At 47.3% G+C, this 16,443-nt stretch overlaps 1 protein-coding gene across 1 annotated transcript; it reads left to right on the top strand.

The window, feature by feature from the left end:
• The first annotated feature begins 545 nt into the window (after nucleotides 1-545).
• LOC116546308 (presequence protease, mitochondrial-like) lies at nucleotides 546-16,240 on the top strand. Its single transcript, XM_032272618.1, has 9 exons — nucleotides 546-676; nucleotides 4,766-4,868; nucleotides 7,660-7,766; nucleotides 8,444-8,595; nucleotides 9,597-9,711; nucleotides 9,794-9,890; nucleotides 11,848-12,008; nucleotides 15,590-15,716; nucleotides 15,982-16,240. The coding sequence occupies exons 1-9, from the start codon at nucleotides 621-623 to the stop codon at nucleotides 16,072-16,074; spliced, it is 1,011 nt and encodes a 336-aa protein (XP_032128509.1). The 5' UTR covers nucleotides 546-620; the 3' UTR covers nucleotides 16,075-16,240.
• The last annotated feature ends 203 nt before the right edge of the window (nucleotides 16,241-16,443 follow it).

Genomic DNA, 16,443 nt, shown 5'->3' with positions numbered 1-16,443 from the left:
CCATTACCTGCAAGCCCCGCCCCCAAGGCCCAGCGCACCGGCAGCCCCGCCCACTAGGCACCGCCCCATTACCTGCAAGCCCCGCCCCCAAGGCCCATCTCCCCTACAAGCCCCTCTCCCACTAGGTTTCACTCCTCACCTACAAAGAGCCACCCCTCACTAAGCCCCACCCCTCACTTGCACAGCCCCGCCCAACATAGCACGCCCCTCTTCACCTGCGCAGCCCCTCCCTCCACCAGGCCCCACCCAATCGAGAGAGACACGTTTCCCGCCACGCCCCACTGTCCTCTGTGCCCACGTCCCCCTCCTATCACCTGCCCCCATCCTTCTCCTGGCCGCACACCGCCCCTTTCTAACGCTAACCACGCCCCTCGCCTCGGCCCGCCTCCTTCGGCCCGCCGGCCCCGCCCCTTCCGCCCTCCTCCCTGCTCACCTTCCTCCTTCCCGCCCTCCTTCCCTCCCTGTAACAGGGGTGGCCGCCCTTTTCCCCTGCAGCCTATCGCAGAGGGCGTCGCCGTCCACGCTGACCAATAGGAGTGGTGGCCGGCACCGCGAGCCCCGCCCCGCGCCTGCGTCGGGTGAAGTGGGCTCCCTGGCGAAGGCAGTGCAGGTCAGACGCCATGTGGCGCTGCGGCGGGCGGCCGGGCCTGCTGACGCTGAGGCGGCTGGGCGGCGGGTGAGACGCGGCGCGCCGGGACCCGGGAGGGGAAGGTCTGGGGCGAGCCGGGGCTCCCGCGTCCGCGGCCCGAGGACCCCGGAGCGCCTGCCCGCTCCCGGGGGCGGCACCTCCGGGGGCGGCACCTCGGGCCGCGGGGCCCTCCGTCGGCGTGGGCTCGAACCCGGGCACTGGCTGATGGCGTTGCCCCCCCGGTCACTTCAGAGACCCGAGGCGCCCGCAGCCCACGCGTTAGAATCAAAGTCCTGCTGTGTTCGGGGAACTGGAGCCTCCCGGAACGGAACTGTTCTGTTTTTTTAGTGACTCAGTTTATGGGGGAAAAAATGACGAAGCGGTTTGGCGTTCGCGGTAACCCACGAGCCCGTGTTTAATAGAAGGTAGCGTTCGGCGCCGCCGGCGCGGGCCTGGAGACACGGGGCGTCCGTGGCGTGGGTTCGGCGGCAGCAGGTTTCTGGAAAGTTCGCGGGAGGCCCTGGCCTCGCCGCTCAGGGCTTTCCTATCATGTCCTTGATGATCAGTAATTTCTTAAAATGTTGCTCAGGCTCTTAACTCTGAAATTTGCGAAGTCAGTCAGCAGATGTTGAGTATACCTTCATAACCTTGCCAGTGACTGAATAGGCGTTTTTCTCCCCCGTGCACATCGTCTTTAAGTATTTAGGTGGGTTTATTGATGTAGAAAATCCCATAAGACGTACAATTTGAGAAAATAATACTTTTTTCAAGAGAAGGGATCTTGCTATGTTGCCCAGGCTGGCTTTGAACTCCTGGGCTCAACTGATCCGCTTCCGCAGCCTCTCAAATTGCTGGGATTACAGGTGTGAGTCATCTCACCCAGCTGAGAATAATTGTGAGAAAGTAAGTGGGTTGGGGGCGGTGGCTCACCCCTCTAATGCCAGCATTTTGGGCGGTCAAGGCGGGTCGGGGTGGGGTGGGGGGTAATACCTGAAGCCAGGAGTTTGAGACCAGCGTGGCCAACATGGTAAAACCCGCCTCTACTAAAAATACAAAACTTAGCAGGGCATGGTGGTGAGTGCTCATATTCCCAGCTATTTGGGAGGCTGAGGCAGGAGAATCTCTTGAATCCAGGAGGTGGAGGTTGTGCCATTGCACTCCAGCCTGGGCAACAGAGCAAGACTCTGTCTCTAAATAAATAAATAAATATACTTTCCCCATGACCAAGCTGAAGGTTGCCCCTAACTGCTCATAACCCTCTCCCTCGCTTTTAATTATCATTGTCTTGACTTACAGAAAAGTCCTTGCCTCCCTATTTTTTTTTTTTTTTTTTTGAGACGGAGTTTTGCTCTTGTTACCCAGGCTGGAGTGCAATGGCGCGATCTCGGCTCACTGCAACCTCCGCCTCCTGGGTTCAGGCAATTCTCCTGCCTCAGCCTCCTGAGTAGCTGAGATTACAGGCACACACCACCATGCCCAGCTGATTTTTTTGTATTTTTAGTAGAGATGGGGTTTCACCATGTTGACCAGGATGGTCTCGATCCCTCGACCTCATGATCCACCCACCTCAACCTCCCAAAGTGCTGGGATTACAGGCTTGAGCCACCGCGCCCGGCCCTTGCTTTTTCTTTATATTTTACCACCTATATGCAGTCTGACAATACCTTGTTACCTGTTTGAATAACACCTCTTGAGGATAATCCTGTATCGTGTACCTTTCGTTTCACATGATGTGACCCACATCTTTGTTTACGTGGAGCTGTAGGCCCTTTACTTTATTGGTCCTTAGGGTTTTTGTTTACTGAATGATTAGTCTGCAGTTTATCTGTTCTCTGCGGACATTTGGGACTGTCAGGGTTCGTGCTGACACTCTTGTCCGTGTGTGCTGGGGCAGTGGTGTGCGGTGTGGAGGTGAGTGTCTCCGGTCTTCAGCTTTGCTAAAGAATCCAACTGCCGGCTGGGCGCAGCGGCTTACGCCTGTAATCCCAGCACTTCGGAAGGTCTAGGCGGGTGGATCACAAGGTCAAGAGATCGTGACCATCCTGGCCCCAACATGGTGAAACCCTGTCTCTACTAAAAATACAAAAAATCAGCTGGGCGTGCTGGTGCACGACCTTAGGCCCAGCTACTTGGGAGGCTGAGGCAGGAGAATCGATTGATCCCGGGACGTGTAGGTTGCAGTGAGCCGAGATCTCGCCACTGCACGCCAGCCTGGTGACAGTGAGACTCCATCTCAAAAAAAAAAAAAAAATGCCAAGTGCTTTTCCAAAGTCGTTCCACTTTATACTCCCTGTAGTAGTGTATTGTAGGGCTGAAGGCCCCCAGGGTTGTGGGGTGTGCCTTATGCTGTGCTGAGGCGCAGGATCCGAGAAATAAAGAGACAGGACACAGAAGTACAAGGAAATTGCAGCTGGGCTCGAGGGGCCACGCCACATATGAGCAGAGTCAGGCGAGGCCCCCGAATGTCCAGAAGCGTGAGTATTTATTGTGTATAGGTTAGGGGGCAGGGCTGAGTGAAACCATCTTTAAGGATAGTGATAGGGTCGTGAGCAATAAAACAAGGGGTTCACCCCCATTAGGTCACCTAGGCTAGAAGATGGGCCCTGCGCAGTGAGAGGGTGCAGTGTGCAATACTTCTGTCTATGGGCAAACTACTTCTAAGGTTTATTGGGGGGATGCTTTAAGTCACACAGTTGTAACAGAGCTGTCAGGGTTACCGCCACCTGCTGGCAGCTTCCAATGAGTTCTATGGGAAGATGCTTTTTGAGCAGCACAGTAGCAGGAGCTGATTGATAAAGTTCACAGTTACCAAGGTGGATTGCCGGTCTGAGGGCAGCCTTCCACAAGAACTGGAGCAAGGTCCTACAACTCCTTTATCAGGAGGAGTGGCTCTCGCCGCAAGCCTGCCATACAGCGGGTATCTTTACGATACTGAACACTGCCGCCTGGGCCATGGATTCTTGTCCTGGTTTAACTGTTTTCCCTTAAATCATGCTCTGCACTGTGTCTGCTCTAGGCATTCCTCTGACTATAAGCTGCTTATCCCTTAATTCATGCTCTGTACTGTGTCCACTCTAGGCATTCCTCCGATTATGAACTAAAATATTATATGTGTGTGTGTGGAAATACTCTTCAGGTACTCAGACTATGAACCATTATATGGTTATATATAGAGGATTATGTAAAGGGATTCTTCAAGCTGTAATTCTATAAACTAATATATGATTATGTAAAGGATTATATAAAAGGAAATAGCTGAGTGGTAACACTATAAAGTGAGATATTCTTCAAGCCCTATCTGTGCCAGGGTTCTGCCTAGGTCTCTTTCCTTGGTGCCTATATGGGGGGTTACCCACAGTGTATGAGAGTTCCTGGTAATATTAGGCTTTTAACATTTTCACCCATTTGTTAGGCTTGAAATGGAATTTAACTGTAGCGTGAGTTTCCTGCTGTACTGTGGAGGCTTGTGAGGATTCTGTGAGGGAATGCAGCCCTTTTGTTTAAAAGTTGTTTCTTAAGGGGAATTTTTTTTTTTTTTTTTTTTTTTTTTTTTTTTGGGACAGAGTTTCACTCTTGTTACCCAGGCTGGAGTGCAATGGCGCGATCTCGGCTCACCGCAGCCTCCGCCTCCTGGGTTCAGGCAATTCTCCTGCCTCAGCCTCCTGAGTAGCTGGGATTACAGGCACGCGCCACCAGGCCCAGCTAATTTTTTGTATTTTTAGTAGAGACGGGGTTTCACCGTGTTGACCAGGATGGTCTCAATCTCTTGACCTCGTGATCCACCCGCCTCGGCCTCCCAGAGTGCTGGGATTACAGGCTTGAGCCATCGCGCCCGGCTCTTAAGGGGAATTTAAACCATAATTGTATTATAGTTATTCGTGAACATGTGTAAAGAAAAGATTTCCAATATTGAAGCTTTGGTTAAGATAAAAGGTCATTAACTTGGAAAGGAACTTACCAGAAATTAGTTTTCTGGATTGTGCAAGATTTTGGAAGATGCAGTGTTTAATTTTTCTTTAATTAATTAATAGTCCTTATCACATGAGAGTATTTTCACTCTGTTGCTGGATAATGTTAGCCAGATAATTTTCCTGTAACTCATCTAATGTAGTTGATGAGTTACTCTTCTTTATCTAGGCATGCATACCACAAAGCGTGGCGATGGAGCAGTACCCGGGCTTGTGAGAGGGCTCTGCAGTATCAAGTGGGAGAGAAAATCCACGGCTTCACCATAAACCAGGTATGGCCTCACTGTAAACCAGGTACGGCTCCTCCCCGGCATCTCCCTTCAAATCCGCAGGCACTCCGGGTATGGCTTCTGGCGGACGTGCAGAGCCCTTCAAAGCAGAGACTTGCCTTTTCATCCTTGTGTCCCGAGGCCATGGCCCAGCTTCGGCTGTATGGTAGCTACTCAGCTGAACAGCTCTTGTGAATGAAATGACCTTCAGTCCCTTCCTGGAGTCCCGCAAAGCCTGAATCTTGTCAGATTTTAGAAAATAACCCTTTTAGCTGGGTCCCTGTGATCAGACACACTAGTGTTTCTGCAGCCAAACCTGATGATTTACCGATTGTGATCATGAAGACTAAACGTCCTGATCTGTTCGGTCAGGTTTTGCCATCAAATAGTTTGCTCTAAACTTCTGCAGAAACTTTGTTCTTTGAGCCATTTGGTTTTGAGAATTATAGAGAAGAAATTGTAGACCTATACTTACTTGGGTTTACATTAAAATGAATTTTTGTTTTGTGATTTTGCTTCAACCTTTTGCATTGTTTTTTATTTGGCATAATAACTAAAAATGACACACTTCACATATTTGGCTGGCTGTTGGCTTTGTTTGATGTTATAGCAAATGTAAAAGACAAACAGCTTACCATCTAGAAAGACTGATGCAGCTGTGACTGGGGACACAGTGGACGCCATGCGGTGTGCCGAGGACAACAGTGGAGAGGAGTGGGAGCTGCTGCTGCTGGGGGAGAGGGAAGAGCTCCTGGATAGGGTGATGTGAGAGCGGCCGGCAAGGTCCAGGCATGAAACCAGACTCAGAGCATTTGTGAAACCCTGCAAAGGCTGGCCAAAAACACTTGGATTTATAGTACAGGTTACTGTTAATAAGGGCCTTACCCAGAGTGGTTGATTCTTCTTTATTTTTCAGATTTTATAGAAACCTATTTATTTTTGAGACTGGGACTTGCCTTTTCACCTAGGCTGAAGTGTGGTGGCATGATCTTGACTCACTGCAGCCTTGAACTCCTGGGCTCAAGTGATCTCTTGTCTCAGTCTCCCAAGTAGCTGGGACAAGGTGCCACCACACCTGGCTAATTGTGTGTGTGTGTATGTGTGTAGATGGAAACTTGCTTTGTTGCCTAGGCTGGTCTCAAATTCCTGGCTTCAAGCAATCCTCTTATCTGATGTATTAGTTTAGTCTCACATAGCTATGAAGAAATGCCAAAGACTGGGTAATTGATAAAGAAAAGAAGTTGAGTTGACTCAGTTCTGCATGGCTGGGCAGGCCTCTGGAAACTTAACAATCATGGTGGAAGGCACCTCTTAACAGGGCAGCAGGAAAGAGTGAGAATCAAGTGAAGGGGGAAGCCCCTTATGAAACTATCAGATCTCATGAGAACGTACTCACTGTCTTGAGAATAACATGGGGAACCGCCCTCATGATTCTGTTACCTCCCACCAGGTCCCTCCCACAACATGTAGGGATTATGGGAACTACAGTTCAAGATGAGATTTAGGTGGGGACGCAGCCAAACCCTATGACCTTGGTCTTCTAAAGTGCTGGGGTTATAGGCGTGAGCCACTGTGTCCAGCCATTGGAACTTAGGATAAGTCATGATTCTTGTTTGAGAAATAGCTACCATGAAAGCTATTACTGTTATGCTGTATATGATTAGAAAGCAGACATCTCACTGCATCCGCTGATTTTACACGCATTGGTCGTCTATTACAAAGTACAGTAAGCTTAGAAACATAAGTAATTTAACAGCTGTAGGTTATGCAGGTTGTAGTGGACCGCTTTATGCATGAGTGTTGGATGGCAGGCTCCCTAGATTGGGCTGGATTGATACCCAAGATCTGACTTCTGCCAGTGGCTTGCTGTGCGAGCTTAGACAGGTGACTCTTGTGGCACCTGGAAGAGGGGGCGGTGAGTGGTGTGGTCATCATAGGGTCATGGTATGTGATTGAGGGAGAAGTCTGGCTGGCACGACTGGAGAGAAGACAGTTTCTTTAATACTGAGGAGTGTGGACACCACCAGGAGGCTTACCTAAAGTAGGAGATGACCTTCCACCATGCCCCAGGACTGAGGATTCTTTTTTTTTTTCTTGGGGGCTTTCCTATCCTCCCAGCCCCTCCAGCAGTTCTGGCAGCCCCAGCTTTGTGCTTCTAGCTACCACGGAGAATCCATGGAGCCTGGAGACCTGCAGCCCCTCCCTCTGTCGCAGGCTAGCGCACTCCCGCATTTACCCTCCTTGCAGGGCCATTCTGAACACTACAGGAGATGAGATGCACAAAAGCAGGGGCCGCGGGGCAGATGGTGCAGGGGAGCTGTGGCACTCAGATGCATGCAGCCCAGTACCATGGGAAGGGCGGACACCAGGGTGAATCCTGGCTTTGTGATTTGGGCAGCTTATTTCATCACTGTGAGCCTCAGTTTTTTTTCATCTGTAAATGAGGATGAGAATATCTCCCTTACAGGGTTTTATGTGACATGATTACAAAATGCATATACAAAAAAGAATAAAAAATTAAAAAAAAAAAAAATAGAAAATGCCTAGCCAGTAGTAAGCACTCAAAAAAATATATATATACATTCTCATCTGCCTTTTTTAGGTCTTACTTTCCTCGTTTGTAGGATGAGGGACTTGGACAGGTTGGTTCTGTCCTGTCAGGCTCTGAAATGCTGGCTTCCCGGTGTCACCTAATTTCAGGCAGAAAAACCAGTTTTCTCAGTGTCTTGAAGATAATCATTTCAAAGGCCATTTTGTCTAAGTTTAGCTGGTTTTGTTTTTCTTGTTAACTCAGGTGACATCTGTTCCTGAGCTGTTCCTGACTGCAGTGAAGCTCAGCCATGATGTCACAGGAGCCAGGTATTTACACCTGGCCAGAGAAGACACAAATAATCTGTTCAGGTAGGTGATACTTTGTAAGAACATGGTCTTGAGTGTTTTTATTTAAAACGGGTGTCCAGTCTTCTGGCTTCCCTGTGCCACATTGGAAGAATAGCAGTAATCTTGGGCCACACGTAAAATACACTAACACTAAGGATAGCTGATGAACTTAAAAATAAAATACCTCAGTGTTTTAAGAAAGTGCATGAATTTGTATCGGGCCGCGTTCCAAGCTGTCCTGATCCTGTGAGCTGCAGGCCGCAGGTTGGGTAAGCTCAATTTAAAGCATTGACTGTCCATTACATGGTTCAAAATAATATCTCACTAGTATTCTTATTGACAGAGCATCTTGAATAATAAGGAAAAGCTTACCTTATAATCTCATCAAAATATATAGACTGTAAATTATAGTTGGAAAACCTCCTGCTGGAGGATTGTGGTGTCAGCACGATGAGTTCTAGTAGCCTGAGGTTGTCATGCGTCCGGGAACTCTGCCGACAGCACTAGCTGAACCTTTCACATTCTGTTCACTGTCCTTCCCCAGCGTGCAGTTCCGCTCCACCCCCAGGGACAGCACGGGAGTTCCTCACATTTCACCTTCCATTCACCCTCCTTCCCTAGTGTGCAGTTCCGCTCCACCCCCAGGGATAGCATGGGTGTTCCTCACATTTCACGTTCTGTTCACTCTCCTTCCCCAGCGTGCAGTTCCGCACCACTCCCATGGACAGCACTGGAGTTCCTCACATCCTTGAGCACACTGTCCTCTGTGGGTCTCAGAAATATCCATGCAGAGACCCTTTCTTCAAAATGTTGAACCGCTCCCTCTCCACGTTCATGAACGCCTTCACAGGTAAGACCGGTGTCCTGAACAGAAACTGCACTTGGCTTTGCAGGCACACTCACTGGAATTGTTAGTTTCTGAGAAGGAAAGAGGGTAGTGGGTGACGAATGTACTAGAATTTTTACCTCTTTCTAGTTGAAAGACGTTAGAAATTTAATCCTTCAGGAAAGCCACATGGTAGTGAGATTATAAAAACTAGCATTTTTTTTTTTTTTTTTGAGACGGAGTTTCACTCTTGTTACCCAGGCTGGAGTGCAATGGCGCAATCTCGGCTCACCGCAACCTCCGCCTCCTGGGTTCAGGCAATTCTCCTGCCTCAACCTCCTGAGTCGCTGGGATTACAGGCACGCGCCACCATGCCCAGCTAATGTTTTTGTACTTTTAATAGAGACGGGGTTTCACCATGTTGACCAGGATGGTCTCGATCTCTTGACCTCGTGATCCACCCGCCTCGGCCTCCCACAGTGCTGGGATTACAGGCTTGAGCCACCGCGCCCGGCCTAAAAAACTAGCATTTTAAGAAAAGGTCTGTGAACTTTTCCCTCAAAGGTTCAAAACGGTTTTCTCTTGGGGATATCACTGGAATGCCAGGCTTCCAGAGTTACCAGTAATGTTGGTATTTGAGTTTTAGTAAGACTCACGATAGTGGATAGGCTGCTGATGTGAACAGTGTGTTCCGTGAGGGAGTGAGATTGGAGAGCAGGTTAAATCCATGCTCTTAGGGAATGAGGTCATCGTTGTAGATGTATGAGAGTCTCTGGAGAAACTTGAAGAATGAGCCCTGGTGCTCATTGAGTGCAGATCCTGAGACAGGTCTGGGAAAGCAGCACTTGGAGTTAGGAGCTGGGACAGCTGCTGAGGCCGGGGGCCAGAGCGCAGGGCCACTGCCTGTGTCCCAAGATTAGCTGCAACTTATTGTCCGTAGGACAAAGGGGAAGTGAGGCTTAAGAGTCAATAATTTTAGTAGGAATCTGTTATATTTTAAGTTTTCTGTTTTCACTTGTACCCAGCTAGTGATTACACCCTGTATCCATTTTCCACACAAAATCCCAAGGACTTTCAGAATCTCCTCTCGGTGTATTTGGATGCCACTTTTTTCCCATGTTTACGAGAGCTGGATTTCTGGTATGTAATGAATGATTGATTAGTTGGTACAGACTTGAGTATTTGAGTCACTATCAGCTTATAATTATTTGTTTGTCCTCAGGCAGGAAGGATGGCGGCTGGAACATGAGAATCCCAGCGACCCCCAGACGCCCTTGGTCTTTAAAGGAGTCGTCTTTAATGAGATGAAGGGAGTGTTTGTAAGTTTTCTTCCTTTTTTGTGTTGTGTTCAGCTTACCTTACCCATGTACAATATTGTCATATAGATGCATTTGGAAGATGGTTAACTTTTATTTAATGTTCTCATCATAGGTGATACCTTCTTTAATTAGCTGAGGTCAGTGCTGTGAGCAGAGTCATGGGGGTAGCAGAGCCAGGCTATTCCTCCCAGGGGTCTCAGACCGTGTCTGGGAATCCCTGTGTATGATCCGCAGGAAGACTGGGAGATAAAAGCTATTTTCGGCCGGGCACGGTTGCTCAAGCCTGTAATCCCAGCACTGTGGGAGGCCGAGGCGGGTGGATCATGAGGTCAAGAGATCGAGACCATCCTGATCAACATGGTGAAACCCCGTCTCTACTAAAAATACAAAAAATTAGCTGGGCATGGTGGCGCGTGCCTGTAGTCCCAGCGACTCAGGAGGCTGGGGCAGGAGAATTGCCTGAACCCGGGAGGCGGAGGTTGCGGTGAGCCGAGATTGCGCCATTGCACTCCAGCCTGGGTAACAAGAGCGAAACTCCGTCTCCAAAAAAAAAAAAAAAAAAAAAAAGGCTATTTTCATACCACTACCAAGACATCGTCTTTTTCACTCATTCTTGCCCAAGTACACGGTGAACTTTTTAGAGGCCACATGGCATGGTATGTGACACACAGCGAGCTGGATACAGAGCAAGTGGGAGAGTCCAGCTTTACCTCTGAGCCAGACGCTACAGAGATTGCAAGAAAGGCAACACAGCACCACTCTAAGTAGTCAGTTTTTTACTTTGAGAAATATTTTTCAAAAATGTTTATATTAACATATAATGATGGCTTACCTTAAGGAATAAGTATTTTTTAAATGTCTCAGCTTTAATTTAGAATACAGAAAAATTATATAAACAGGCACCTACATAGGCAAAAGAAGCCTACGTAATCAAAAGCTGTTTGGGCTCTCATTAAAACCTGTTTATACCTAGCGTTCCATTATTGGAATGCTAAGCTTGTGGGAGTTATTTATATTCCTACGGCACAAGGTCATTGCCAAGGTCTGAGTTTTTACACAAAAAATTGCAACCTCAGGCATAAATGGGTTAGTTTTTCAGAGTGTAAAGGAGTCTTGAGACCATTTTGGATTAAGAGCTGCTGTCCTGCGCCCATGTCTTCATGTCCCCTTGTGATTTTGACAACCTACCTGTCCTGATGTCCGAGGCTTGTGGGTAGCCTGCTCCCTGATTCCCATGGCCTCTCAGCTGGTGAACCATGTCTTGTCTTTTCATACTCAATTTAGGGGTCTTCCAAGACATCTTTTTAAAAATCTAGTTGGAGGCCGGGCACGGTGGCTCAAGCCTGTAATCCCAGCACTTTGGGAGGCCGAGGCGGGTGGATCACGAGGTCAAGAGATCGAGACCATCTGGGCAACGTGGTGAAACCCTGTCCCTACTGAAAATACAAAACATTAGCTGGGCATGGTGGTGCGTGCCTGTAATCCCAGCTACTCAGGAGGCTGAGGCAGGAGAATTGCCTGAACCCAGGAGGTGGAGGTTGCGGTGAGCCAAGATCGCGCCATTGCACTCCAGCCTGGGTAACAAGAGTGAAACTCCGTCTCAAAAAAAAAAAAAAAAAAAAATCTAGTTGGGGTGACAGCTTCTCCCCACCTCCGTCACAGCTGATAGGCAGCCCTGGTGATCCTCCTGATTTACAGCTCTCAGCTCTGCATTTGTTCAGCACACACTGAAGAGTCCCTTGTTCTCAATCCTCGGGTCCTGGGCATGGGTGATGAATGTTTGAATGCCATGTGAAACATTGCCTGCACATTGTCTTTTTTTTTTTTTTTTGCCGTTAGAACAGTTTTATTTGCAAAGTATTACAGATGTATGTACCAGAATGTAATTGACTATATAAGTGATGTAGTGTATATGTGTATTATTTTATATGTACTATTATTTATTTTACATTTCAAGGCAGACAATGAGAGGATATTCTCCCAGCACCTTCAGAACAGACTTCTTCCCGACCACACTTACTCAGTGGTGTCTGGGGGCGACCCATTGTGCATCCCGGAGCTTACGTGGGAACAACTTAAGCAATTTCATGCCACTCACTATCACCCAAGCAATGCTAGGTAATATTTTGTTGGAAAAGTTTGATGGTTGATTGTTAAAAGTTGACTTGTTTGTGTTCTTACACTTCATGGCATGGCTTTTCTCATATTTAGCGATGCTTAGGAAATCTCTAAGTCAAGGTAAGATTCTTGGCCTGATTTTGCCTATCTTATTGGATGTTGTTTTGGATGTTTACAGTGAGAGCCCTCAGTAGGCTCAGCATGGTGGTTACAAACATGGCATTTAGAGCCCCCCAGAGAAGGGTCCTGCCCCTCCCCCAACCTCTTGCATCACATCCCAGCTTTGTTGCGTTGAAAGTGGGGGTGTCAGGGTGGCGTCCACCCCTGCACAGGATGTGTGACGCTTCCAGCCCTGTCCTTGGCACTAGAAGTGCTCTTTCAATAGTGGATGCAGTTGCTGAACCTTAATTACATTCTCACTTTCTGATACATTGCTTGTTTCTTACGTCGCTAATATAACATAGTTATGTAATATATCTTATATAAAACACTAATATACTTACATATAAATGCTGATTTAAAAACACTTTAAGATTATTTTATGTAAAAATTATGAAAACTTTCAAGCATATAGAAAAGTAGACTAGAATAATGAACCCCAGAACACTCATTACATAATAGGTAATTATTTGCTGAAGTTTTTGGAGGTAAGTTATAGCTGTTGTGATCATTTACCCCTAAATATTTGAATTTGTGACCCAAAAACATGAGGATTTTTTCTAACACAAGCTAATTCCATTTTCAGTTTAATACACTAAAACATACTTTCTTAAAACCGCCTATTTCTTATACCGTATTCAAATTTTCTAGTTCGCCCCAAAATGTTTGATGCACAGGGTCCCTCAGGTCTCTCCTGGGCGCCCTTTCAGGGATGGCAGAGGAGCATGCAGGCCGGGCTTCCTCCGGGTCCCACATGTCGCATCTGGTTGGCCGGGGTCTCCTGGGCACCCCCTCGCACACAGCAGAGGAGCTTGCAGGCCAGGCTTCTCCGGGTCCCCCAGGTCACATCTGGTGGGCCAGGGGCCTCTCCTGGACGCCCCCTTGGGGATGGCGCATGAGCGTGCAGGCCAGGCTTCTCCCAGGTGCTCACTTTCCTGGTGGTCTGGCTGCTCCCTTGTGGTGGTGGGTGCCATGTTTCTGCATTTCCTGAGAGCTGGAACTTGGTTTGAGTCAGGCTGCGCCTTTTTAAGCAGAGTCTCTTGTGGGGAGCTCTGCATAACCGGCCACATCCTGCCATTGTGCAAGGCCTGCCCCCCTCCACTGGGGGTCTCACGCCAGGCGGGTCCATGCTGAGGGTCGGCCACTCCCTCGGGAAGATCTGCTTTTCCCTTTAGCCGAAGACCAGCTGGTGGGCTTGAGTTTTTGGTGTCCTGTGAATACTGAGTTCCTCATCAACCTATTAATGGTTTTCATATTCACTGAGGATTATTGCCTGAATCAAATACTTTATGAGAGTCTGCGAACTTCTCTAATTCTGTAATTTCTTCTTCATTTGTTTTCTGGACCTCTTCAAAGAAGAGCTCCTCATTCTGTTATGTGCTGTGTCTTGCGCTGCACGAGGGTTTGAAGACCTAAGAGGTAATAGCGGGGGATACAGACAGACATACAGGCAAACATAACACAGAGAGCTGGGCCAGGTGGCCCAAAAAGCTGAGGATGCCAGTCTCTTCAGCCCTGACCTGCCTCAGAGTACTTTATCTTATATGTTTACAAAGCACATCGCAGAGGGAGGGTGCAGTTACTTAGAACAGCTTGTGGTTATAGTTCTCACACTTCAGTTAACATGCTTCAGCTAACAGCTATCTTGCAGCAAGGTCAGTGAGAGCTGGTTATCTTTTTCTAGGCGCCTCTGCTTTTCTCTGAGACACACACATTCCCCTAGGATGGTTTCACTACTCTGGAGTTCACCCGAAGTTCACAGCAGCCTTGCTGCTGATTCCCCAGAGGAGGTGGGCTACTCTGGCTCTCTGCAATGATCACGTCAGCCGGGGCTGTTGGGTTGTCTTGAAATAGGATTCTGATGGAAAAGGCAGAGCCGGTTGCTCTCTGTGGGAGTCCAGTTTTAGGAGGAGGGGTGATGCAGGAACTATTTCTAATGATGACGGAAGACGCTGTCGACCCCGTTCCCCCCCTGGAAAAGAGTTTTTTTTTTTTTGTTTTTTTTTTTTTTTTTTTCCCCCGCCTTCTTTGTTTTGTTTTTAATACCACGATGACCTCACAGAAATATTTCTGTATGTATATATATTTGAGTTTGTGGAATCAGATGGGATGTATTCATTTTCATGCCCACATTTGCCCCGGCTGTTGACTCGTTTGGCCTTTGTTAACTTCTTTTGTCTCTATGCTTCCAGCCCCCACCTCCCCAACACATGCACACCCAGGCCCTCCTTGCTCCAGAGGTTCAACTGTTCGCTTCTGCAGGGACCTCTGCGGCTTCTCTGCTGATGAGGAAGGGCCTTTAGAGACCAGCATCTGGACACCAGGGGCAGTGATTGCTCCTGGATTCTCTAAACCCCTAGAGTGTAAAATTTGTTTCGAAATTCTAGAGTGAGAAATTGTTGAAGCTTAAGATACTAGTTCACCAAATCTTTTTTTTTTTTTTTTTTTGTCTTTTTGTTTTTATCCTTTTTGTGGAGAACGGGGTCTCGCTATATTGCCCAGGCAGGTCTCGAACTCCTGGGCTTAAGCTATCCTCCTGCCTCTGCCTCCCTGAGAGCTGGGATTACAGGCGTGAGCCACAGCGCCCGGCCTAGTTCACCAAATCTTAACGATAGCTCAGGCAACATGTAAATAAAAAGACAAGTTCTGCCATTGTAACCTTGTTCCTCTGGTTGAACAAATGTTTATCTTTATAAACACCTATAACCTTAAATTTGTTGCCAAAAATTGAATTTTGTGAAATTGTCGGTTGGATTACTATATTACCGTACCTAGGGCTATAAAGTATTTTAACAAATACCTCGTTTGATTTTTGTCACATGCTAAGATCAACTTTAAAATGAAAGATTAATCTTTGGCTGGGTATGATGGCTCATGCCTGTAAATCCGAGCACTTTGGGAGGCCAAGGCGGGGGGTATTGCTTGAGGCCAGGAATTTGAGACCCATATGGGTAACATAGAGCTTGCCTCTAAAACAAACTTAAAAATTAGCCAGGTGTGGTGGTATAATCCTGGCTACTCGGGAGGCTGAGGTGGGTGGATTGCTTGAGCCCAGGAGTTTGAAGCTACAGTGAGCTGTGACGGTGCCACTGCACTCCAGCGGATACCTGAAGCCAAGGATAGCACCACGCTCTGCGCATGAAAGTTGAACTTACAAATTGGGCACAGTGAGACGTTAACAACAATAACTAGTAATAAAATAGAACAGTTACAACAGTATACCGTAATAACAGTTATGTGAATTTGATCCCTCAAAGTGCAGTGATATTTTTGGACCTTGGTTGAGTAAGGTTAACTGAAACCGAAAGGCGAGTCCTCAGATAAGGGGCACTCCTGTGTACTGTATTTCAGTGAAAAAGACAGCACCTGATTTCAGATTTTTTAAACTAAAATTGACTAAATATGTTCTCTTAACATTTTAGATTCTTCACGTATGGTAATTTTCCATTAGAACAGCATCTGAAACAAATTCATGAGGAAGCACTGAGCAAATTTCAGAAAATTGAACCCAGCACTGTGGTGCCAGCTCAGACGCCCTGGGACAAGCCAGTGAGTGCTCTGCCGCGTTTGTGTCCCGCCTAGTAAAGATGTGAGATGAGGATGTGGCCTGGGTGTTCATACTGGGACTTCAGAGCCTATCATGGTCGGTACAGAGGATGGGAGAGCTTTTCAAGCCAAAAGAATGGTTATTTGTTTTAAAAGAATGTTAACTTAGTGGGAAGAATGTTTGGGTCCATTTTGTGTATTCAGAAAACCTGGAGTAGTTTGTAGGCATCAGACTCTGTACCTACTCACGCGTCACATCGTTTTACAGAGGGAATTCCAGATAACATGTGGCCCGGACTCACTTGCTGCAGATCCCTCTAAACAAAGAACCGTCAGTGTTAGCTTCCTCTTACCGGAGTAAGTATATGCTGCCAAAGCTCATAAAAAACACAAACATCAGGAAATATTCAGATCAGAAGGTTCAGAAGTGAGTTCTGTAATTGCATGTAAATTAATAGACGGGATTCAGGAGTTAAGTGGGTTCTAGGAATAAAGAACAAAATGTCAGGTTTTAATGCCCAGAATGGCTGAGGAAAATCATTTCTCATAGCCTCCGAAAGAAAGGTAATTGACTTAATGCTATTTCAAAGCTTGGTTTGTTGAAGTCACAGGGCACTTTGGAGTATGAGAATGGTACTATGAACACTCACCTCAGCAAAATATACCATAATCAAAACTTAGTAATGCCAGTGGTTTCATGAGATTAGGTCAGAACCATGCAGCAGGTGTT

The sequence above is a fragment of the Sapajus apella genome, unplaced genomic scaffold (genome assembly GCF_009761245.1).
Source record: "Sapajus apella isolate SASKATOON/1434 unplaced genomic scaffold, GSC_monkey_1.0 scaffold756, whole genome shotgun sequence".
Taxonomy (NCBI): Eukaryota; Metazoa; Chordata; class Mammalia; order Primates; family Cebidae; genus Sapajus; species Sapajus apella.
The sequence above is the reverse complement of the archived record's forward strand: the minus strand, read 5'-3'. Positions and strand labels throughout refer to the sequence as shown.

Bases quoted from the DNA above. Each gene is read 5' to 3' on its own strand.
- LOC116546308 (XM_032272618.1), top strand. From the start codon at position 621: ATGTGGCGCTGCGGCGGGCGGCCGGGCCTGCTGACGCTGAGGCGGCTG. The intron at 7,767-8,443 runs GTAGGTGATACT...CTCCTTCCCCAG, and splicing joins GACACAAATAATCTGTTCAG to CGTGCAGTTCCGCACCACTC. The intron at 12,009-15,589 runs GTAATATTTTGT...TTAACATTTTAG, and splicing joins TATCACCCAAGCAATGCTAG to ATTCTTCACGTATGGTAATT.